This window comes from Littorina saxatilis, linkage group LG3, assembly GCF_037325665.1.
Source record: "Littorina saxatilis isolate snail1 linkage group LG3, US_GU_Lsax_2.0, whole genome shotgun sequence".
In the NCBI taxonomy this organism is placed as follows: Eukaryota; Metazoa; Mollusca; class Gastropoda; order Littorinimorpha; family Littorinidae; genus Littorina; species Littorina saxatilis.
In genome coordinates this window covers 11,424,911-11,449,067 of record NC_090247.1, presented here as the reverse complement: position 1 = coordinate 11,449,067, position 24,157 = coordinate 11,424,911, and the positions used below count along the sequence as shown (strand labels likewise).

Genomic DNA, 24,157 nt, shown 5'->3' with positions numbered 1-24,157 from the left:
GTAAAAACTTTTCATATAACATGACATTTGGAATTTCCGTTACCTATTAATAGCTCCTTCATATTCCCCGTTATGGCCCGAATACAAGAAACAAATAGTTTCTGAGAAAGAGTTAATTCACAGTAAACGTTGCCCATAGGTGCCTTACCGGTGGCACTTTTGTGTTTGGATTTTGAGGATTCTGTTGTTGTTTTAACAACTTTATCCAGAAACGTTATCGACTTTGCCAAGGTGTTTGCCTGATGGATTACAACGAGTGACCGTATTTATAGTTCTGTTCTCATTGACACACACAATAAGTTCGCTGGCGGATTTTTGTTCCATGCACTGATAATAGTAAACAGTTGTTTACGCAATGAAAAGCAAACTTGAGTTTTTGTACTCGATGAGATTCGAGGTGAAAGAGGAAAGGTGGGGGAGTGTCACAATACAAAAGTGAATCTTACGCTTTCACGCGCCTATGAATAATGCAGTTTCATTACTTGGTCCTCAGTAGTAGGCCAACTGAGTGTGTCCTTTGAAAGCGGCGCGTGTGAAAAGTGTGTATGTGTAGGCGAAACGATCTAGCAAGTGACATGAAAATATCCCGGTCTAGTCAAGCGTGTGCGTTTTACCGCCGTTTTATTGAAGGCGGTCTTGATTTTTCAGGAATGGCAGACATGTTGACTTCCTTCATTAAAAGAAGAGAACACAGTTTGTTTCTGCCTTGCAACACACTGACTGAATAGGACGACATCGTGTGTTGTACTGAAAGCGTGTAAAGTGCAGGTTCCGGGCAAGACGGTGCGCTGTCACGTATTGTGTCTGAAATTGTGCATTCGTTTGTTTCCAAAGTAGATTGTCGACTTCGAACAGCGTTTCCTGGTCTGCCAAAATGAAGAAACGAAAGAAGGCAGGGGTGTGTCGCGAACACTGAAAACAGCGTAGACAAGGTTAGCAGCTGAGCAAATATCTCTCTCTCTCTCTCTCTCTCTCTCTCTCGGCACCTCTAGGCTCTCGGCTCTCTCTCTCTCTCTCTATCTATCTCGGCACCTCTCTCTCAGTCTCTCTCTCTCTCTCTCTCTCTCTCTCTCTCTCTTTCTCGGCACCTCTCTCTCTCTCTTTCTCTCTCTCTGTGTGTGCAGACAATGATAATTAATTTGTAACTTTTCGCAGAACAGCGACGGGACTAAGAGAAAAACGCATGCTTCTGAATAACATCTTTCCTATCGTCGAAGTTGTTGTACGCTTAACAAAAGATCGTACCTTTAAGGTATCTGTAATAACGAAGTTGTTCCGCCACATGATCTGAATTGACACAGGACATAGGCCTATGTAAACGCCGGTGTTCATTCAAACAGGAACACAGTGCTGGTATGTTGTGAGTGTTGATCGTCAGCCGTATTTTTAGTTTTCTGCCTTTTTAACTGACGCATATAATAATCGAATTCTTTAGATCAATCACGCTAGGTGTGCCGACCTGAGTGTGACATGTGCATACTTAACAAAAACCAGTGGTTACTTTGCTCGTGAAAGCAAACATGTGCGGGATCTATAGTCCATCTTGATGTAATGTTGTAAAAGATAAAAACCACTTTTTCAACGCACATAAAATAGCAACTGCGATGAGCAAGGAGCCATCTTGATTGCTTAATTAATTACCTACGTCAATTAAAAGACAGTTGTCTGTTTGGAGTATTTCAGCGTTAGATAATTATGTTTTGGAGAGATTAACACAATGTAAAAGCATCTTCATAGCGAGCAAAACATTTAATCTTCATATCCGGCTTTTTAAAGAAGTTGATGTGGTACTAAAGTTTTTAATCAAATTGATTGAAATGTTGGTCAAACAATCATTGACTCAGGCCAGACACTGGGATTGCATTTTAGATTAGAAGCTTAAAATGTATTGATCAAAATTTGTTCATTTAAACCCTAAATATTCGAACTCAAAATGTAGTCACAGATTCAAAAATAATTGCAACGTATTCTTTATGAAATAAATAAAATATAAATAAGTCAAGTTTATTCTGAAACTTACATAAATCGACTTCATGTTTGTATTCTTCATGGAGGCAGCACGACCCGTATCGGTCTTCGGGTAGCCAAATCTTTGCTAGCATCGGTATTAACTATTTTCGGGTTTCTAGTACAGTGCCTGCGGTAGCATTTTAGTATCAGGACGCCAGATTGACTAAATGCTTTGATATCGCTTCACAAGACTTGTTTATGTAAAGATTTTTGATAATTATGTTGTAGAATACCATAATGCTGATAATAAAGCTTGTTGAATCGTTCTTCAAAATCACTTGTTTCAGTGCCGCGCAATGAGAAGACATGGCTGGGCGTGGGAGACAGGAGACGTTCCGACAGGCAGTGAGAGACTGTCAGTGGCAGAGAGTGAGACAGCTGGTGCTGCAGGGGTCGAGCCTGGAGCAGAGAGACGTGGCTGTCAGTCAGGCCGTCTCACACAGCCAGTGGGGGCTCGTCTCGCAGTTCGTGCAACTCGGGGTCAGCCAGAAGTGCAGAGACCTGGCTGTACACAAAGCTGTCAGGTGAGACGCCTTGCTTCCCTCTGTCTGTCTCTGTGTTTCATTAAATAGATTTCTTTTTTCTTTTCCTGTGTTTGTGCGGTGAAATGTCAGCTTTCTTATTTAAAACAAAATATTGCTATTATCCAGCTAATTTGCTCAGGATTATATTCGCTCTGTGCATATTTGTTTTTCAATGAACTCAAGAGTGAAGTATAAACTGGTGCAAAATGAGGCTATGATTGTTTTCTGCTTAATTCAACGATGACAAGGATGTCCTGTTTTTGGGGTCCTGATTTGGTCTATATGGTCCGCTGGACCCAAAAAGCAACAGCTATCAAATCAAATCAAATCATGTCTTGCTTTTAACGTATGCTTTGTTTGTCGATGTAGGGCGGGGATGTAGCTCCGTCGGTAGCGCGCTGGATTTGTATGTAGTTGGCCGCTGTCAGCGTGAGTTCGTCCCCACGTTCGGCGAGAGATTTATTTCTCAGAGTCAACGTTGTGTGCAGACTCTCCTCGGTGTCCGAACACCCCCGTGTGTACACGCAAGCACAAGACCAAGTGCGCACGAACAAGATCCTGTAATCCATGTCAGAGTTCGGTGGGTTATAGAAACACGAAAACTACCCAGCATGCTTCCTCCGAAAACGGCGTATGGCTGCCTAAATGGCGGGGTAAAAAACGGTCATACACGTAAAAGTTCCACTCGTGCAAAAAAACGTCACACGAGTGTACATGGGAGTTTCAGCCCACGAACGCAGAAGAAGAAGAAGAAGAAGTTTGTCGATGTGAATTTTTGCATATATTTCAAGAAGTATGATTGCACTCTGGTCAGTGTCTTTGTTCGTAATTTTAGTTACTTTGTTTGTTTTTTCTACTTTTTCGCGGGGGGAGGGGGGGGGCGGGGGTTCTCTGAAGGTAAGATACGTATTGTACCCAAAAACAAAACTCTGATTTGCAGGTACTGCCTCTGGGACATTGTTGATGACCTGGTTGCCGCTGGTGTCAGCAGTGAGAAGAGAGACTTTCTCCTTCAGCGAGGTCTGCGACATGGACAGTGGGCCCTGGTGTCTTGCCTGCTGTCACTGGGGGTGGGCCTGGAACTACGGGGCGTGGTGGTGACAACAGCCTTGGAACACGGCCAATGGGGGTTGGTGCTGGATGCTCTGCGTGTCGGTGTGAAGCAGGAACTGGTCACCAAGGTCTTCCAGGAGGTCGTCAGTCAGGAGAGATGGGAGCACGTTCACAGTTTGGTGAAACTTTTCAACAACAATGACCACACAGACTTTGTTCTTCAGGAAGCAATCAGATCGTGTCAATGGGTCTGCGTGCGGCAACTGATCAAGACGGGTCTCACGCCTGCACAACAAGGCCTGGTCTGCAGGGAGGCCCTGGAGTGGGCGCACCTTGACTGTGCGGTGGAGCTACTTCGTCAAGGATGTGAGCAGGCTTGTGCAGAGCGCATTGTACTGGAAGTCTTCAGGTGGAAACGACGCCAGGATCTCATTGACCTTTTAAAAGAGGATGGCATTGAATCAAGCGTGCGTGACGTGGTGCTCTGTACTGCAAAGAGACATGGCCTCTGGGACGAGTACCTGACGATCCTGAAAGACATTAGGACAACAGAGAAGGAGATGGCTGACGTCATCACAACAGCGTTGTACAGCATCAACGTCTGTGTCATACTTCGCCTTTTTTCCATGTTCACATCTGCTCGCAGAGTCTTCAAACATGTTCTCCTTGGAACACGCTTTTTTGATCATGACATCATCACTCTGCACACTTGTTTGATGGATGATTACCCAGACCTGGCTTTCTACATGTTCACTGCCCAAGAGATGTGGGAGATTGTTGTGGGCATGTTCGGGGATGCTCGCCTTCGCACCAAGGACCGTCGCTTTTCCCTCAGACACGCGATAAAGAAAGGTGCTTGGTACTTCGTTGATGCCATAGTATGTAATCCCTCAGCGAGTCACAATGATAGGCGATATGCCTTCCTACAGGCTGCTAGACAGGGGAAGTGGCCTTTAGCGCTGAAGCTGAGTACATACTCTAACACAATCTCAGTCAGAGACAAGTTGTTTGCTTTCCAGACTTGGCTCAAACTCGGCCTTTGGGAGTGCGTACGGGACACTCTTCGCGAATGGGAACAACCCCTCCACGGACTCTTCCTTCTGCGTGAACGTTGTTCACCAAATAAAAAGCCCTTTGTAAAATGTGTTTTAGAGGAGTCTGTTATTGCAGGAAACCTTCAACGTTTCCTGGAAGTATGTTCTGCAGTGCATTTTGACAAAAATGGGGTCCTTTTTGTACTTCAAACTGCAATTAAATACGACAAATGTGAATTCGTCCTCGAGTTTTGCCGACAAGAGAGAAATGATGAACATTTAGTTGCTGCTGTCAAGCTTGCCACTCAGCACAAGAAGTGGCATTTACTGAAAGATCTGTTCACAGGTAGAAATGGATATTCTGATTTTTGGCGTTCGTCAGACTCCTTTGATCTGAGCTTGCTTTGGTTGTGTGTTGGGAACGTTTCTCTCGAGGAGGATGCTTGGCAAATTGTTGTCCCTGCGTTAAATGAATTATGTGGTACCTTCACTGCTCATGGTGCCCTGTGCTGGGATGTTCACGAAAATCGCATTGAATCCGAACATGTGGAAGGCGTTCGAAAGCTATCAGAGTGGTGCCTGGTGCAAGCTTTCTGGAACGCTGGCCTTGTTTTTTCAGTGCTTGCCGACGACGAAACCAGTTTAACACAAATGATTGATCAGAAGACAGGAGAAATCGACTCAGATGTTTTCAGCTTTTGCTTTGTCCTTGCTGCCAGAAATTATAATTGGGCATCAGCAGCCAAATGCCTCGAAGAGCTGACAGATGATGAAATGGAAAACATTGTGTGTGGCATACTAGATGAGGTCGAGTTCACCAACCTAATACAAGCATGTACAGACAGAGGCCAGTATAAGATGGCTGTACTGATCGCACTGTATACCCAAGACTGGGAACAGGTAGAAAATACCCTTCCACAATGTGCAGACGCAGAAGTTATAGACTCTGTCATCAGGGAGGCTTCTGTCTCTGACAAATGGAACATCGTGCGAGACCACCTAGACAGAAGCTCCCAGGACAACGGGTTTCTCTGTGGCATCTTACAATGTGCTGTTGAGGAGGGACAGTCAGACATCTGCACACGTTTGTTGCCAAAAGTGGACCTCCCGCAAGCGCACTTTTCAGTACAGTCACTTTTCTACGATGCCGTCACTAGTTCGGGAGACAGAGAGCAGATGGTGAAGCTGTGCGTTCAGTTCGGTTTGTCAACACACGTGAGGCCATGCGACTGTTCACCGGTCGCTCACTGTTTCTGCTGGTCATCACCATTTAAAACCGCCTTGCGGAACGGACAGATGCCTCTCGTCAAGCTCTTGTACAAAGCAGGGGCCTGCTCCGGCAGACAGCTCTTCCATTGCAAACAGGACTCTGGGCTCAGGAATCAACTTCAAGGTCAAGGTCGCCATGACATTGTGGAGTATCTAGACCATTCAGCAACAACCCCGCGTACCCTTCAGGACTTGTGTCGTCTGCAAGTGTCTCACCATGTCGGGTGTCATCCTGGGCGCTCCGACAGAGTTATGGCCCTTGACATCCCTTGGCCGTCCAAAGATCTGATCAACTTCGAGGATGTGTTGTCCTGAACTCAACGATGACAGGGCTGGTGTTTGTGTGTGTTTGTGTGTGTGTGTGTGTGTGTGTGTGTGATTGTGTGTTCTCAACAGCCACAAACTTTTACATCATTCCTTTGTTTCTCAAAACTGATCAGGATATTCGATTTTTTAGCTATCAATAGTGGCTGAGCCGGACAATAAATTGTCAGATTATTTTTGTGGCTGAATTAATTCTGTAAACTTACTCTGGGGCTCAATTATTGACAGTCATAGAGATACACGTATATGTGTGTCTGTGAAAGAGAGAGAGAGAGAGGAAGAGAGAGAGAGAGAGAGAGGGGGGTGGAGGAGGGAGGGGATGCGGAGAGAGAGTGAGATCTAGTAGTTATATTGATAATATGTAGTGATAGCGAACATTGGGTTTTCAACACAAACACAAGATAAAAATTGACACGTAGTGCAATTGTCGAGTTGGGACATACTGAAAATGGTTCTAGGCTAATTGCCCCCCGGACAACTGCCCCCCGGACAACTGCCCCCTGGACAATTGCCCCCCCAAAGGACAATTTCCCCCCAAAAGGACAGTTGCCCCCCGCACAGTTGCCCTCTAGGACAATTGCCCCCAATTATTTTGTTTGTGTTTTTTCTAGTTATGAAGTGTTTTTTTAAAGTTGTTTGTTTTGATTATACATAAAGTCAAGTTTTGACTAAATGTTTTAACATAGACTGGGAATCGAGACGAGGGTCGTGTGTGTGTGTGCGTGTAGAACGATTCCGAGTAAACTTCGGAACCGATCTTCATGATACGCCTGACACGTTTGAAGGCAAGTTTTGTCAGTTTTCTAGGTAGTGTTTGAAGGCAAGGCTGTGTGTGTGTATGACTGTGTTTCATTGCAACATGATGACTGTGTGTTTCAATGCAACACGATGACTGTGTGTTTCAATGCAACATATTATAAGATGTTTGATGGGTTGTTGACCGACAAGCTTTTTTGTCGGTCCGACTGGGGGGAGCATAACGTCTTTTGTTTCATATTTATTGACTAAGACCGAAGGCCGCGGTCAATAAACATGAAACAAAAGCCGATATGCCCCCCGTCTTGTGCACGGGTCATAATTTGTGTCAGGGGTCACTGAATTGGTTTGACTTGAACTTGACGTTTCGTGTTTCTCCGAACGTCTGTGTATCGAAACACAGATACACGCACTTCATGACTTTGTAAAAAGACAAAACATATCGCTAGGTTTCATTTGTTTGTGATGAATTTATGACCTTTCATGAAGTAGTTTTGTTTTTTGTTTACTTGTGCCAGTTTGCCAGTTTGTTTTTGGAACTTTGCAAAGTAGTGTCGTCTGTCTATAGGTCTGGGGAAACGCCAATGAAAAGAGCCAAAGTCAAAGAATCCCCGAGCGTTTCTATTGGGTTTGCTTTTGATTATCCATGTATAACCTGCTTCCTGCAACTATGGTAACCGGGGATTTATTGCCTGGGGAACATGAGATTTATTTCCCATGTGTTTGTGAATGAAAACTCGTGAAAATGATGACCGAATTCTTTCATTTTAAAAACATTCTATAATTGAACAACCAAGGAGTAATGACAAACAAAGCAAAGATCGAACACGGCAGCGACAATTTAGCTAGAGTGTGTCAAACGTGACAACCCTCAAACATGGAATTCACAACAATGTGAATCAGTGTCAATAACGCGTGTGCCCTCCGTTGTGTGCCAGGCATTCAACACATCGTTGGCGCATGGAGTGGATCAGGTTGCATATGAATGCTCTGGGAACTCCATTCCACTCCTGCTGGAGCCATTGGCAGTAGGAGGGTGATGTTGCTGTACCCGACGACAAAGCTCGTCCCACATGTGCTCTATGGGGTTCAGGTCCGGGCTGTTGGCTGGCCACAGCATCCTGTTGACCCTGGCCTGCTGGATGAAGGTGTTTACAGCTGCAGAGCGATGGGGAGGTGCGTTGTCATCCTGAAGAATCGCACGAGGGCCGATCGCTTGGAGGGCTGGAACGACCAGGGGTTGCAGGATCTCATTCTGGTAGCGGACACCGGTCAAGTTGCCCACATGTTACAGAGGTGTCCTTAGACGTGTGCTGATCCCTCCCCAGACCATCACAGAGCCTCCGCCAAAACGCTGTTGTTCCAGAACAGCGCCTTCTGCGAAGCGCTCTCCGCGACGCCTCCACACTCGGATGCTACCATCAGCAGGTTCCAAGCAAAAGCGGGACTCATCTGAGCAACACCTGAGCCCACTGCTGACGTTGCCACCTCACATGTTGAGTGCACCAGGCTCGGCGAGCTGCTCGGTGATTAGCAGTCAGGGTTGTTCCTCGGACTGGACGCCTTGCACGCAAGCCAAAGTTGTGTAAGCGGTTTCGGATCGTCTGACCACTAACAACAGTGTTGGTGGTAGCTTGTAGGCGTTGCCTAATGTTGTTTGCCGTAGCCATTCTCTGTTGCATGGCCTGCCTCTGAATGAAGCGATCCTCTCTTTGTGTGGTGACTCTGGGCCGACAAGAACGTTGTCGCTCCTGCACTCTTCCAGTTGCGGGGGCATGTTCAGTGCTACTGTGCATAGTTGTGTCAGCGTGTCAACCTTTAAACACAAGCTGGTGAGCGATGTTCATAACCAGGACCCTGTTGTAGCACGTGCATCACAACCTTTTGCCCTGGCATGTGTTCCGCAAATTTCATGGGACTATAAAAAAAACACCCTTTTTCTTCCAAAATGCAGAAGCTTTTGAGAAGTCCCACAAAGGGAAATAACTGCCTGCCAAACAAAATTTTAGGTCAAGACTCATGGTTTATTTGTTAATTCAAACACATTAATCTTTTAACTATTATGTCGATGTTTAATTGTTTGGCAATTGTTTATAATTAGATCCGTTCTTTCAACCGATCCTTAACTTGTTTTGAAGAGTGTATAGCGACATGTCTGTGTGTGTATGACTGTTTCAATGCAACCAGAGACATGTATGTCTCTGATGCAACATATAGAGACATGTCTGTGGCTGTGTGTGTGCATGACTGTGTTTCAAGGCAACATATAGAGACATGTCTGTGGCTGTGTGTATGACTGTGTTTCACGGCAACATATAGACATGTCTGTGGCTGTGTGTGTGTATGACTGTGTTTCAAGGCAACATAATATAGACATGTCTGTGGCTGTGTGTATGACTGTGTTTCAAGGCAACATATAGACATGTCTGTGCCTGTGTGTATGACTGTGTTTCAAGGCAACACATAGACATGCCTGTGTGTATCACTGTGTTTCAAGGCAACATATAGACATGTCTGTGGCTGTGTGTGTGTATGACTGTGTTTCACGGCAACATATAGACATGTCTGTGGCTGTGTGTGTGTATGACTGTGTTTCAAGGCAACATAATATAGACATGTCTGTGGCTGTGTGTATGACTGTGTTTCAAGGCAACATAGAGACATGTCTGTGCCTGTGTGTATGACTGTGTTTCAAGGCAACATATAGACATGCCTGTGTGTATCACTGTGTTTCAAGGCAACATATAGAGACATGTCTGTGGCTGTGTGTATGACTGTGTTTCAAGGCAACATATAGACATGTCTGTGGCTGTGTGTGTGTATGACTGTGTTTCAAGGCAACATATAGACATGTCTGTGGCTGTGTGTATGACTGTGTTTCAAGGCAACATATAGACATGTCTGTGGCTGTGTGTATGACTGTGTTTCAAGGCAACATATAGACATGTCTGTGGCTGTGTGTATGACTGTGTTTCAAGGCAACATATAGACATGTCTGTGCCTGTGTGTATGACTGTGTTTCAAGGCAACATATAGACATGTCTGTGGCTGTGTGTGCATGACTGTGTTTCAAGGCAACATATAGAAATGTCTGTGGCTGTGTGTATGACTGTGTTTCAAGGCAACATATAGAAATGTCTGTGGCTGTGTGTATGACTGTGTTTCAAGGCAACATATAGACATGTCTGTGGCTGTGTGTATGACTGTGTTTCAAGGCAACAAATAGAGACATGTCTGTGGCTGTGTGTGTATGACTGTGTTTCAAGGCAACATATAGCGACATGTCTGTGGCTGTGTGTGTGTGACTGTTTCAAGGCAACAAATAGAGACATGTCTGTGGCTGTGTGTATGACTGTGTTTCAAGGCAACATTTAGCGATGTGGCTGTGTGTGTGTATGACTGTTTCAATGCAACATGATAATATAGAGCTGTGTCTGTGACTGTTTCCAGGAAACAAATAGAGACATGTCTGTGGCTCCTCGCGCCCCCTAATTGGCGTAGAGGCGCGTCCCCCGGGTGGTGGATGGGGGAGCCTTCTCTACTAACTTCTGAGAGAAGGTCGCATCACTCTCGATGCCGTGAACCTAATTAGGATCTTTTTCTTGTTTCTTCTCTATTTCTGCCTCCCCAAAGTCCTTTTACTTTCCTTTTCTCACCCATAAAATTCTTCACTTTTTACCCTTGTTAAGTGGTTCTTGTATAGAATATAGTCAATGTTTGTAAAGATTTTAGTATGTAAGAAATGTTTAGTCCTTTGTACTGGAAACTTGCATTCTCCCAGTAAGGTCATATATTGTACTACGTTGCAAGCCCCTGGAGCAATTTTTTGATTAGTGCTTTTGTGAACAAGAAACACTTAACAAGTGGCTCTATCCCATCTCCCCCCTTTCCCCTATCCCATCTCCCCCCTTTCTCTCGTCGCGATATAACCTTCGTGGTTGAAAACGACGTTAAACACCAAAGAAAGAAAGAAAGAATGTCTGTGGCTGTGTGTGCATGGCTGGGTGTTTCAATGCAACATGGAAACATGTATACATATGGCTGTGTGTGTATGACTGTTTCATGGCAACGTATGGAGGCCTGTTTGTGTGTTTACGACTGTGCATTTCAAGGCAATATATCAAGACATGTCTCTGTGTGTATGACAGTTTCAAGGCAACGTATAGACCAGTTTGTGTGTATGACTGCATTTCAAGGCAATGTATCAAGACATATCTCTGTGTGTATGACTGTTTCAAAGCAACATTGAGACGCATTCATGGTATTGCTGGGCAATAACAGTCTTTGTCTGTATTAAATTAGATCCACGATCGCATGTAACATACAATCATACGATCATACAAACTGCAATTTGTGTTATTACAAAAATGTTTATTTGAATCTGCATAAAATATTGAAAACATATGGTATTTCTTTTTTTCTTCACATGATTCACTCAAGTTTTTTGTACTGCAGAACAGAAGTGCACCTCACCATTCACACTGCTCAATGATTGCATTACATTCACACTGCTCAATGATTGCATTACATTCACACTGCTCAATGATTGCATTACATTCACACACTATGCACACATTTATACCTTATTCACACTATGTGCACATTTACATGAGATTACATTTTGTATGGGCACATATTGGATACTGCCCTTCACAATCAGCTGATGCCATCAAACCTGAACAACTGCGGATACTAGTCAAATTTAACCTGACAGTGTAGCACGGCAACAAGAACCCAGAAGAAAAATACTGGTCAAAGTGTATGGCATTACAATTCAGAATCGGTCATGTTTTCAGACTGGCCACGGAGTAGGGCATTACAATATGTTTTACAAGACTGGCCAGGGTAGGGCATTACACCTGTGAGAATCAATGTTTGGATCCTGTCAAATACCCTGTAGTTCAATGGGAACAGCAGTTTGGAAAGTCCAATCCTATCAAGTCATGTACTTTTTCTCAAACAAAAGTAACCCTGCTCATTGATAAAAAGGCACCAAAAAAAGTGAGAGAAAAAAACACAATGATTGCCATGTCACATATTAACCCCCCAAAATGACAGAAAAACATGAACTAAAACAATATTGTTTCTACTTTCTGTACTAATGCAAACATGTTTCTCTTTACTCACTAAACAGTTTGTACTGACAAAGTATAAAAGTGTAAACTGTAGACCTTTCACATGAATAGCTTAGAAGATTCAGAATATCAGATCTGCCAAAAACTGGAGAAAACTTCAGGTAACAAAGAGTATCAGATCCATTATGCACAGCTTGAAAAGCAAGTTGAAATGAGCAGCAGAATTAAAAGAGCACACAGCACATAGCTATGTTACTTGTAAGATGTAAGTTCAAACACAGAGCACACACCAGGGGTATGCACACAGAGGTGACAGCCTGAACAGAAGCACTGGAATGATTTTGATGTTTCTCTTCAACAGAATCACACTCAAAAAAATTATATAAAATTTAAAAAAACACGCACAAAAGAAAAGGAAAAAAACAGTTCAGACCCCCCAAAAATGTTTGACATATGATTAAGGCTCAAACAAAATTTGAAGCTTATCTTTTTTGTGAAAAATGTGTAGTCAACTGAGACATAAAGAAAAGCCTTCAAAAATGTCTGAAGCCGCTTTGATAAAGACATGTAATGATGTATAAATCGGAAGAACAAAAAACAAGCAATTCCTTGCAAACACCAAAGAATGATGAAGAGGCAAACCGGTTGAATCACACTTCTTTGATGGGAGCTTTTGTGTGCTGAACCTGGAACGGAGAGATACCAAATAGAACCTGAAATTAAATTCATTAACCCGAAACAGAAAGACACCAAACAGAACCGGGATTTTATTCCTTAACATGAAAAAGTAAGACGCCAGATAGAACCTGGAATTTCATTCTTTTAACCTTAAACAGTAAGACACCATATAGAATCTGGAATTCAGTTCATTTAACCTTAAACAGTAAGACACCAGATAGAATCTGGAATTCAGTTCATTTAACCCAAAACAGTAAGACACCACAAAGAACCTGGAATTTAATTCTTTTAACATGAAACAGTAAGACACCAGATAGAACCTTGAATTCAATTAATTTTACCTGTAACAGTAATATACCAGAGATAACCTGGAATTCAATTCTTTTACCCTGAAAGGAGAGACATTTACTCAAACCTTGAATTCAATTATTTTACCCCGAAAAAAGACATTTGGGAGAACCTTGAATTCAATTATACTGAACGGCAAAAGTTAGGGACCGCCCTTGAAAAAACCAGCTGACTTCATCTGTGCCAAACTCCTTGTTCCTAAGTTTATAAAACCAAATGGCTGTCAGGCCGTACACACCAGTGTGTGAGCAATGCTGTGTTAGCAGGAAACTTGCTCGGGATCCACGGAGGCCTGGCTAGGGCACGAGACAGAAACTGCCAAACTGCAAAAAATGGACCATTTTTACGCGTGGGCAAGCCTGGGCGAGAAAGATGAAAAATTTGTTATGCACGTGCAGGGGGGATGTGTTGAGAGTGAACTGTTGTCACCAGTTAGGCTTTATAGCCCCGCGATTTTCCGCTAGCCACCATCTTCTCACCATGCCTCCCAGACGAAAGGTGACCACCTTCAACAAAGCCCGGGCCATCGCATGGCTGCAAGACGGCGTAAGCAAGCGAGAAGTGGGCAGACGACTTGGAGTGTCCCATTCTGTCGTGGTCAGGCTGCATCAGAAGTTCCAGGCCACCAACAGCATTCTGGAGAGGCCCAGGTCATGCCTGGTTTTGTCAAGGGCGGTCCCTAACTTTTGCCGTTCAGTATATTTTACCCCGAAAAGAGAGATATTTGGGAGAACCTTGAATTCAATTCTTTTAACCAGGAACAGAGAGACACCTTGAATTCAATTCTTTCAACCAGGAACAGAGAGACACCTTGAATTCAATTCTTTTAACCAGAAACAGAGAGACACCTTGAATTCAATTCTCTTAACCCGAAACGGAGGGATAAAGCAAGGTATTTACCATGGTTCACACAACAGGGAAGCTGGCCTGAGTCGCAATTCCACACTGGTTGTCCTTGTTGCGCGCCATCTGGATGTATCCGTCCTTGCCCCAGGTGGTTCCCCAGCTGTTCTTCACCAGCCAGAACTCCTCGCCCGCATCACTGCCGTACCCAACCACCAGCACCCCGTGGTCCAGCTCAGTGCTGCTGCACTCAGGCTCATCGTACACACCTAAACACAGATGTCATCATTTAGGTACACGTGTACTTTTATTATACAGTGAAACCTCCCGTAACGACCTCTCCCAAGAACGACCCCCTCCTTTTGTCGACCAAATTTCTCGGCACGGATGCTTTTCACACTAACTAACCTCCCAAGAACGACGCCCTCCTTTTTCCGACGACCGACCTACCAATTTAGGGTCAATAACGACTTTGACCTTTCCTTTTAACCAGTGAGTGTCAAAGTTTAACCCAGCACACGCGGAACACGCATGCCATTAGTCACGCATCAAGAGTTAGGGGTGGTAGTCTGTAGTCAGTAATGCGTGCAAGTCCAATGGCCCCTGGTTGTCATCTTCTCACCTATTGCTGTCACAATTGAAGGACTGCCCTCGAAGTAGGGGGGGGGGGGGGGGGGGGGGGGGGGGGGGGGGCAGAGGGATAGGAGGGGTTGGGTAGGGGCAGTTAGAACGACAACTCAATAATGAATTGCTGTATATGTATTCTGTCAGTGTGTGCTCACCAACTGAGACTTCAGGTCAATGACCCATACTTGCCAATGAGCAAGTTTTACCTATGGGACGGTATCCCTTGATGTTTGAGAGGAAACTCTTCCTGCCCCAGGTTACAGACACTGACTTTCTTACCCAGGGTCAATCACTGAGATTTACCTATGAGACCGCAGGCGCGCGCGCGTGTGTGTGTAATTGTGCTATGTCTGCCCGTCTGTGCGCTGATGTATGCACGTACATCATGCTTATCCATATGCACATCAAATGGGAACAAAAATAGGATAACGGACACAACTTTCAAGACTGAACAGCCAAACAGTTGCCACCCATGTGAGAAAAAAAAAGTATACTTTGCAAACTCCCAATAAAGACCCCTCCTTTTTACGACTGATTTTTCTGGACATTTTCAAGGTCGTTAGTGGGAGGGTTTACTGTACGTAGCTCAGTACTGCCGCACACGGGCTCATCGTAAACACCTAAACACCGATGTCATCATTTAGGTACATGTTTACTCTTATCATAACCGGCACGGTTGGCCTAGTGGTAAGGCGTCCGCCCCGTGATCGGGAGGTCGAGTGTTCGAACCCCGGCCGGGTCATACCTAAGACTTTAAAATTGGCAATCTAGTGGCTGCTCCGTCTGGCATTATGGGGTTAGTGCTAGGACTGGTTGGTCCTGTGTCAGAATAATGTGACTGGGTGAGATATGAAGCCTGTGCTGCGACTTCTGTCTTGTGTGTGGCGCACGTTAAATGTCAAAGCAGCACCGCCCTGATATGGCCCTTCGTGGTCGGCTGGGCGTTAAGCAAACAAACAAACTCTTATCATACGATGCTCAGTGCTGCTGCACTCTGGCTTTCAATGCAACCTGGACAGGCAATTTTCTCATGCTGAGCATTTTTTCTATCATTGAAGTTGCAGCACTCTTGCTTATCACAACTGCAGAAAAAAATCAAGACTAACCCTGACTTCACCTCCAGCGAACATATGGAGGAAGGAGTCACTAGTAGCAGCCTCCATCAGCTAATAGATGTTTTGGGGAAATAATTCTGTCTGGATTTACAAGCGGAAGGGAGTTGCGCTCCGCTTACAAAACCTCGGACAAACGGAAAACACATGGTTCAACAGGAAATACATGGTCGACCAGTTAAAACCAAGATCGCAAAAATAAGTGACTCGGAGGAGTATGCCATGCAGTACCCACTTGATATGACCCCATTTCTTTTGAAAATATACACATAGCAGTTAACGATTTGTTGCCGTAATGCTAGATAGCTTGCCCAGAGTGTCAGCAACAACCCGTTTCGCCTGAGGTCATGTGAGTTGTGCTTGAGGTCGAGGTCACAGCAGCGTGGGAAACTGACACGCATGCTTTTAGCGATTGCTGCAGAGATCTTGGCTCCCATGTGCAGATTTTCAACAGAATAAGACCTCATATCAATTGGACTTTGCATAACATACACATCAGAGTCAGTTATTCCCTGCGATCGTGGCTTTAACTGGTCAACCATGTGTCTCCTGTTCAGTGTATGAGGTTTTGTTAGCGGGGCACAATTCTTACACAATGCTTGCAAATCCTGACAGAGTTTATTTCCAAATAATTGTCTATTGACCCTAAGTGACCGTAGAAAAGCTAGACTGACCTCCGGCGTACATCTGGAAGGAGGAGTGGCTGGCGTCAATGGCAACGGAGACGGGCCCCTGGCTGGCCACAGCATCCATCAGATCGGTCTCCGACTCAGACGGCACGTCCTTGCAGCCGCTCAGGTCAGCCTTCACCTTAGATTCCTTGAAACGGCACTTGTCGTCCTAGCCACACAACATGACAATTAGTTTCAGCAAACACACTGCCATATTCACAGAGTGTTATGAGGCAGGTTTTTGTTATCAACCACACCATGTTATTCCCTTATTTTTGTTAAATAGACATCTTCCTCTAAAGACATCCCCCCCCCCCCCCAACACACACACAGTGTCCTAACTTGTCCCTCGTGAGGATATTCCCCTAAGTGACAGTGTAGTCATGCTCCCCACCCCTCTCCCACACCCATACAGAGCATCCTCACTCTCCCCAATCACACACAGCATCCTCCCACCCAAAACAGTGTCCTCATCCCTTCCCCAACACACACAAAGTGTTGTCATCCCCCTCCCCCCCCCCCCCTGACAACACACACACTGATCTCACCCACCCCCCAAAACAAAAGAAAAACAGGTGCCCACGGCATAAATAAATCCCTGCGCCTTGAATATGTGCGCGATATAAATTGCATAAAAAAAAATTATTAAAAAAAATAAATCCCTGCGCTAAGAACTGTACCCACGGACTACGCGTGATATAAGCCTCATATTGATTGATTGATTGAAAAAACAGTGTTCTCCCCTCCCCCAACACACACTGTTCTCAATCCCATGCAACAACGTGCACCCCCTACCCCTCCCCGGATGCACAGTGTCCTCACCTCTCCCTCGTAGGGGTACTCCTCCTCAGACTCCACTCCCCCCACGCTGTTGATGTACTCGAAGGCCTGGTCCATCAGCCCCCCGTTGCAGCCCTGGTTGCCGAACTTGGCCGAGCAATCCACCAGCTGCTGCTCCGACAGCGAGACCAACTTGCCCGACTTGCGGAAGTGCTGGCCCTCCAGGGAGCCCGTCTGGTGGAACACACAACATCACAATCAGCTTACACCGTCTTTAACCCATGCCAGCCAATACATATAAGTCTTGACGGTGTAGTGGGCCCATCGGGTGGAACACACACCACTCAGCTTACACCGTCTTTAACCCATGCCAGCCAATACATATAAGTCTTGACGGTGTAGTGGGCCCATCGGGTGGAACACACACCACTCAGCTTACACCGTCTTTAACCCATGCCAGCCAATACATATAAGTCTTGACCGTGTAGTGGGCCCATCGGGTGGAACACACACCACTCAGCTTACACTGTCTTTAACCCATGCCAGCCAATACATATAAGTCTTGACGGTGTAGTGGGCCCATCGGGTGGAACACACACCACTCAGCTTACACCGTCTTTAACCCATGCCAGCCAATACATATAAGTCTTGACGGTGTAGTGGGCCCATCGGGTGGAACACACACCACTCAGCTTACACCGTCTTTAACCCATGCCAGCCAATACATATAAGTCTTGACGGTGTAGTGGGCCCATCGGGTGGAACACACACCACTCAGCTTACACTGTGTTAAAACAATATCAGCCACTACAGATTCAGTTTGTCATGACTGTCCAGGGGACCAAGAAATTCAAACCACTACCATGCAGCCAGGACACATTAGTATGAGTTATTTCTAATATGCTGACTGAGCCTTTAGGCGAATGCTGATATCGTTTGTGAGACATGACTGTTGTCATTTGCTAACAGTCCGCATAGAAAAAAGCTATCAAGCATGAGCCTTTTAGGCGAATGCTGATATCGTTTGTGAGACATGACTGTTGTCATTTGCTAACAGTCCGCATAAAATTCGAAGCGACCCTGCGAATTAGACAGAACAGCCGCAATGGGAACTTGAGCGCTCCTACCTGATTATGCCTGTCAGTCAAAGAATTCTCGTGACCTGGGTCAGCCAATCAGAGTAATACTCCTGACGTGATGAATATTCACAGATCAAATGCGTTTGACACACAACAATCTCACAAGATAAACCATGTTCAACATGCGTTTCGGTTGCTTCGCTTTTTCTTGTTGAATAGAGAGCGACAGATTTAGAACCGACTCAAGACGGATGGGAAATGACGTAAAGATACATTTGACGTAACGCGAGTGACGCAATTTCACTTGATTTTCCGAACTTAGGTAATTTAGATTTCAAGTGAGCGGGTCGGCATTTCACACTCAGAGGATGGGCGGTACCTTGCTGTTCCGTAAAGCACCCACCGACAAAACTCGCTTATCTGTATTTTTTTTAGATAAAGAGAGTATTAACTGACAGCATTTGAAGTGTCATTCTGTAGAACAAATCACGCTGATATTGTTGATTTACATTTTTACTTTGTTTTGTCAATCTTTAGCTTGATATACAAAAAGGGTCCCTGCCTGAACGTTATAACATTTAACAGGTCACCTAGAATCCGTCCTGATTGGTCAAAAAGCCATATGGGGCACTGAATTGGTAATAATCTTGTATGTCTGGCAAGACGATTGACCAAATCATTCAAGGCGCTACACATTACTCAAGACCAGCAGGACCCACACTACCCCTGGTGCATTGCAGAATGCATAACTTAGAGAGCAGGGGAGACTGAGTTAGACCAGCAGGACACACACTCGCCTGACTGACTCATGTCCAGCGTTCTAGTGACAACAACGGACATGATAGGGTTTCATGCTAGAGAGAAGTGGTGTTTTTTTTAGGGGGGTGGGGGGAACAGGATCGGGACTGCAGTATGTTAAATAAAAATAAAGCTAAGGTTGCAAAATTTTGTAAAAATATATACTTCTCTTGTACTATTAGTTTGCCTCGTATTTCCAAGGAGTGTAGACTACCCTGGTTCTTCATGGGACGTATAACTCAGATAGCAAGGGGAGACAACTCACGGTGGAGAAAGACCAGCAGGATCCACACTGGCCCTGGTTCTTGATGGGGGTCACGTAGCCCTTGTTGCGCCAGTCCACGCTGACAGGTGCGCCCCAGTTGAGAGGTGGCATGAACTTGGTGCACTCAATGGTCTTGTTGTTGGTCGCACGCTGTTTCATCAGTTTGTTGTACTGCTGGTACTCTTCTGTTGTCTGAAACAACCACAACAACATGATTGTATAATCAACTGTTTCATTCTCACAAAATGACTGTTTAAGACAAAACATTTTATTTTTCGGTCAACTCTTCTTTGTAGCTTATTGTTTTTGTAACTTGTGCTGACGAAGACGAAAAGTCGAAACTAGTTCTTCTTCATGTAGTCTTGTTGCTGTTTTCTGGTGAGTATTTTCTTATTGTTATCTCGTTTTGTTTTAGACATCTACTCACTGCCCAATGCCAGTAAACTTAAATTGCACAGTAGGCAACAAAAATGTCTATCTCCACATTCCATGTCACAGAAACAGCACGTTTTTGAGAACAGCCCTATGTTTCTTTTATAGTGATGTGGGTACATGTATGTCTACTTTTCTTCAGTCTCACACAAGGTCAATAACTAAATAAGATGCAAGGGTCAAAGTTGAGAAAAAGGTTGCACACTACAATCCCGCAAGTATGCTTCTCCATGTTGAAATATTACCAGTTGTATTGCTCTGTTTACATTAAACAGGTGTGTGCATGCGGTGTGTGAGTGTGTGCTCGTGTGCTGTGTGAGAGTGCAAGAATATTACTGGAGCCTGTTTCTGTTGGTGTGAATATCAGCGTGTGAACGTGTATACATGTGTGTGAACATTACAGCTTGAGCGTGTGCGCTTGGAAGTGAAAGATGAACGTACCATGTCAGCAAACTGATTGATGCCCAGGTAGTAAGACTTCTTCATCTTGAAAAACTCCCAGTTGTGCTGTTCGATGGTGTGGATGTTGTCAATGAACACTTTGCGTTTCTCGCTTTCGTTCTCTTCACTCAGATATTTCTTGCCTGAAAACATACAGAACAGCCTGTCATTGTCACAAAACTAAAAATGACTAAAAAATGTAGAGTGCCTTGATTGATATCAATTAAAAGAAAACCCACTAAGTTTGAAGGTTTACAGTGCCATGCAGCTATTGAAATGTAAAGGGTTTTGTTGTTGTCATATTTTCGATTTTTTAACATTTGGCGAGAAGATGAACATTTCTACTCAGGCCAAAAAGAAAAATATGTCTCTTTCCGGTAACATCGCCAAAAAAAATAGGGTCGGTCGGTTTAAATATTTTTTTTATTTTTTCTTATGTTTTGTTAACGTTTTTTTACATTTAGTCAAGTCAAGTCAAGTCAAGTCAAGTATTTTATTGTTTTGGGCCCAGAGGGCTTTGAAACAAAGATATAACTTTAACAAAAAAAGGTAACAAATCAGACAGTTAATATATATACAAATTGAGCGGACAAATATAACAATACTATCAGTATCAAGTTTTGACTAAATGTTTTAACATAGAGGGGGGAATCGAGACGAGGGTCGTGGTGTATGTGTGTGTGTGTCTGAAAAATGAGGGTGTGACAGGTCTCTTCGATTGTGAAGTTTCATCGACCGATTACCTCCCGTTTTTGTTTAGTATTTTTGGTGGTTTTTTGTGTGCGAAAAGCGAAAAAAAACTTTAGGGTCGGCGCTTAAAAATAGGGTTGGTTGGGTTACCGGAAACAGACATAGTTTTCTTGTTGGCCTCACCAAGTTACATGTTTCTACTCGCCATTTTCAGGCCTGCAAAACCAGGCTTACCTCCCATGCTCTGCCTTAAACTACTGCCATGCTATCGTATCTTTACATTTTAAATGAAACCAGTCTTACTTAACATGCTCTGCCTCAAACTGCTCCCATGCTATCGTATCTTTACATTTTAAATAAATCCAGGCATACTTACCATGCTCCGCCTTTAATTGCTGCCATGCTATCGGATCTTTATATTTTAAATGAAACCAGGCTTACCTTCCATGCTCTGCATTAAACTGCTGCCATGCTATCGTATCTTTACATTTTAAATAAAATCAGGCTTACTTACCATGCTCTGCCTTAAACTGCTGCCATGCTATCGGATCTTTACATTTCAAACGAAACCAGGCTTACTTACCATGCTCTGCCTTAAACTGCTGCCATGTGGTTTCATAGGGGTCGAATCGCAGCCTAAGGGGAGCGCGTGCGAGGTCAAAGCGGGTCACATAGCTGGGCAGAGCGTATGCCGACACCACCGTCAGGCACAGCAGGATCAGTTCTCGCAGCATGATGGTGCTCAAAATATTTTCAGTCAATGGTGGCAGAGGATTTCTCTTACTGTGATGTTGTCTGAAAAATGAAAGATTCACCAGTCAGATACTAAAGCTGCTGCAGATCATTTTCAAGACATGATGACATAAAGCGTATTGAGCACTAAAACTAAAGTAAAACAAAAGCTGCAGGATGGCCAATTCTAAGAACTGACAATATAAAGCGTATTCAACATGTTATTTCTAAGTTAGCAGCAACATTTGATTTGTAGAGTGGATTATTCTATACTTAACAGCAACACTTGATTTTTGGAGGGGATTATTTTCTAGCTAACAGTAGCACTTGATTTACAGAGTGGATTATTCTCTAGCTAACATTAACAAGGAACAGTAACACTTGATTTTCAGAATGGATCATTCTCCAGCTAACACTACTAACACTTGATTTTTACAGTGGATCATTCTCTAGCTGACAGTAATACTTGACTTGTGGAGTGGATAATACTCTAGCTTAAAGTTACACTAACAGAAACACTAACACTTGATGGGCGGAGTGGATTATTCTCTGACAGAAACACTTAATTTGTTGAGTGGATTATTCTTTAGTCAACAGTAACACTTGAGTTACGGAGTGGATTATTGATTAGTCTCTAGCTAACAGTAACAGTTAGTTGTGAGTAACTCTTGATTTTTGGAGTGGATTATTCTCTAGATAACAGAAACAATGACTGTGGATAGTTGCACACAGTAAGAAACAGAAGCTCCCAGTGCTTTACGTACAAACCAATCACTTGATTCAATGTAAACCTTTTCCTTCAGACTCTTCACAGCGAATGCTCAATGAGACACTTCAACAGCAGGTAACAGTGCAGACTTATAAGGATGAGCTACCACCGTCACATGAACACCCACTGAGCTTGAACAAGTTATAGTAAGGATGAGCCACCATGGTCACATGAAGTATGAAAACAATGGAATCTCATGATAGATCCTGGTCATGTGACAGCCATGCAATGCCAAGCTGTTCCCCCATGTGACTGCATTGAGGAAGCAAATCACATGACCTGACCTACTTGTGACACACTGTGCCACAGTCACAACACCTCCTAAAGTCCTAGAGTGCAACAGCCACTCACACAAACACGCCTCCCTCCGGTTCAATAGACACATAAGCATTTCAATAGACACAAAAGCATTGCCAGCTCATAGCGTGGTGGTTTGTTTAGCTTTCAGTTTCACCAGGCAAATTTTGCTGGGCGGAGTGTAACCTGTAGCCATTTACTAACATGCTGTAACACTGACAGTTCTTAAAACTGAAAATCCAGATTATTCAATTCAGTTCAACTTTACGTCAACAAACCGTGCCTTCTGGTGTGTAAAATAAAGGTAATGTGCAATAAACGTCACTGGTTAGGCTCTGTTACGCTTTGAACTTATATAAAAAATTTTAGGCATATATGTAAAAAAATATATATAGCACTGACACTGACAGTTGATAATACACATTACACTCACGTGAATTCTGTCAGTGTACATATCTGTGGTGTGGAGTAAATGCTAGGAAAAGCGCAGTGCTGGGAGTGTTACACTTGATCCCGCGGGACCTTCAACATCCAAGAAATTGGATCCGGTCCCCCACGGGAAGAAGAAGAAGAAGAAGAAGAAGATCAAACAAAGTATGCTTTGTTCAAAGCGTCCCTCTCGATCTGCTCTGGACCTTTGCCCCATTTTATTCTCTGGTGTCAACTGAATGTGTTGAAACTCGCATAACTTTCCATCTCATATTCTTATTACAGGAATACTTGGCACCTTCAGCACCAGTATGCTTGAAAATGCTGATCGATAAAGGCGTCTTTGCGCGGTGAAACTGAAGTACGTATTTGTTACATAATACATACCACAACCACTGATCCTGGCCAGGTTACACAAGCGAGTTGGTCTCATAATTTTACCTGAACAAACTTTTGTTGTTTTGCTATCAACGGCGTTGATATTACTTCTCTTACGTGACTGGATGCTTTAAGAGCTATGAAGAACAACTTAAACAATCGTCAGGAAAACCACTGTTTACAACGTAACTTACCTGCGAAGTTCGTCGTCCGCACAAAGGATGTTTCTCTCGAAGAATGACGAGCCTATCCTGGGTCATATGATCGAAAAGTCACATGACTAGTGACGTCAGACAACGAAGGGAAACAACGCTAACAACAATACGCCCACATCACAGGCGCCAGAAATTAACTCATTGGTTGAAGGAAGGTTGCGAGTCGAGACATGCATGTTCTGTGTGTATCATTTCCATTCTCAGAACTGACTGTGTCTGACAAATAAAATCCGTGAACAAAACCGGTTGTCTGTTCTGTTACGTGAGTCGCATTTGTGCCATGAATGTTGTGACATGAAATCCCAAAAACCACCTCATTCTGTTTCATGACGATAACAAGCTTGTTTTCTGGCGAAGAAGTTTCATTTTGTGTTTGCTAGTTCTTCTCTCTTTAGTGAACCGTTAGGCTTTGATAGACATTCAGCAAAAATTTAAATACAGAAAAATTCCCAACTGACTGCTCCATATATAAAATATATTAGGAGCCTTGGCGCCTAATGTATCGGACCAGTCAAGAATCACTGCAAA

At 44.0% G+C, this 24,157-nt stretch overlaps 2 protein-coding genes across 5 annotated transcripts; one reads left to right on the top strand and one right to left on the bottom strand.

The window, feature by feature from the left end:
* Positions 1 to 320: 320 nt before the first annotated feature.
* On the top strand, positions 321 to 11,374 carry LOC138961612 (uncharacterized). The gene is made up of 3 exons (XM_070333282.1): positions 321 to 932; positions 2,298 to 2,534; positions 3,475 to 11,374. Exons 2-3 carry the CDS (start codon positions 2,317 to 2,319, stop codon positions 6,203 to 6,205), a joined length of 2,949 nt encoding a protein of 982 aa, XP_070189383.1. The 5' UTR covers positions 321 to 932; positions 2,298 to 2,316; the 3' UTR covers positions 6,206 to 11,374.
* Positions 11,321 to 23,723, bottom strand: LOC138961613 (procathepsin L-like). Of its 4 annotated transcripts, XR_011454248.1 has the most exons (9): positions 23,609 to 23,722; positions 21,393 to 21,604; positions 20,120 to 20,262; positions 19,247 to 19,438; positions 17,147 to 17,338; positions 16,328 to 16,493; positions 13,972 to 14,183; positions 11,536 to 12,731; positions 11,321 to 11,481 (listed from the first exon to the last, which is right to left on the bottom strand). XR_011454248.1 is itself a non-coding variant. In XM_070333283.1 (8 exons), the coding sequence occupies exons 2-7, from the start codon at positions 21,541 to 21,543 to the stop codon at positions 13,978 to 13,980; spliced, it is 1,050 nt and encodes a 349-aa protein (XP_070189384.1). In that variant the 5' UTR covers positions 21,544 to 21,604; positions 23,609 to 23,722; the 3' UTR covers positions 11,321 to 12,731; positions 13,972 to 13,977. The 4 variants fall into 4 exon arrangements, 3 of the variants coding, with proteins under 3 accessions (XP_070189384.1, XP_070189385.1, XP_070189386.1); XM_070333283.1 differs by having other exon boundaries at positions 11,321 to 12,731; XM_070333284.1 differs by lacking the exon at positions 23,609 to 23,722 and adding an exon at positions 22,306 to 22,455 and having other exon boundaries at positions 11,321 to 12,731.
* Positions 23,724 to 24,157: the final 434 nt, after the last annotated feature.

Bases quoted from the DNA above. Each gene is read 5' to 3' on its own strand.
- LOC138961612 (XM_070333282.1), top strand. From the start codon at position 2,317: ATGGCTGGGCGTGGGAGACAGGAGACGTTCCGACAGGCAGTGAGAGAC. The intron at 2,535-3,474 runs GTGAGACGCCTT...TCTGATTTGCAG, and splicing joins GCTGTACACAAAGCTGTCAG to GTACTGCCTCTGGGACATTG.
- LOC138961613 (XM_070333283.1), bottom strand. From the start codon at position 21,543: ATGCTGCGAGAACTGATCCTGCTGTGCCTGACGGTGGTGTCGGCATAC. The intron at 20,263-21,392 runs GTAAGTAAGCCT...GTATGTTTTCAG, and splicing joins GCAGTTTAAGGCAGAGCATG to GCAAGAAATATCTGAGTGAA. The intron at 14,184-16,327 runs GTCAGTCTAGCT...ATCTGTGTTTAG, and splicing joins CTTCCAGATGTACGCCGGAG to GTGTGTACGATGAGCCTGAG.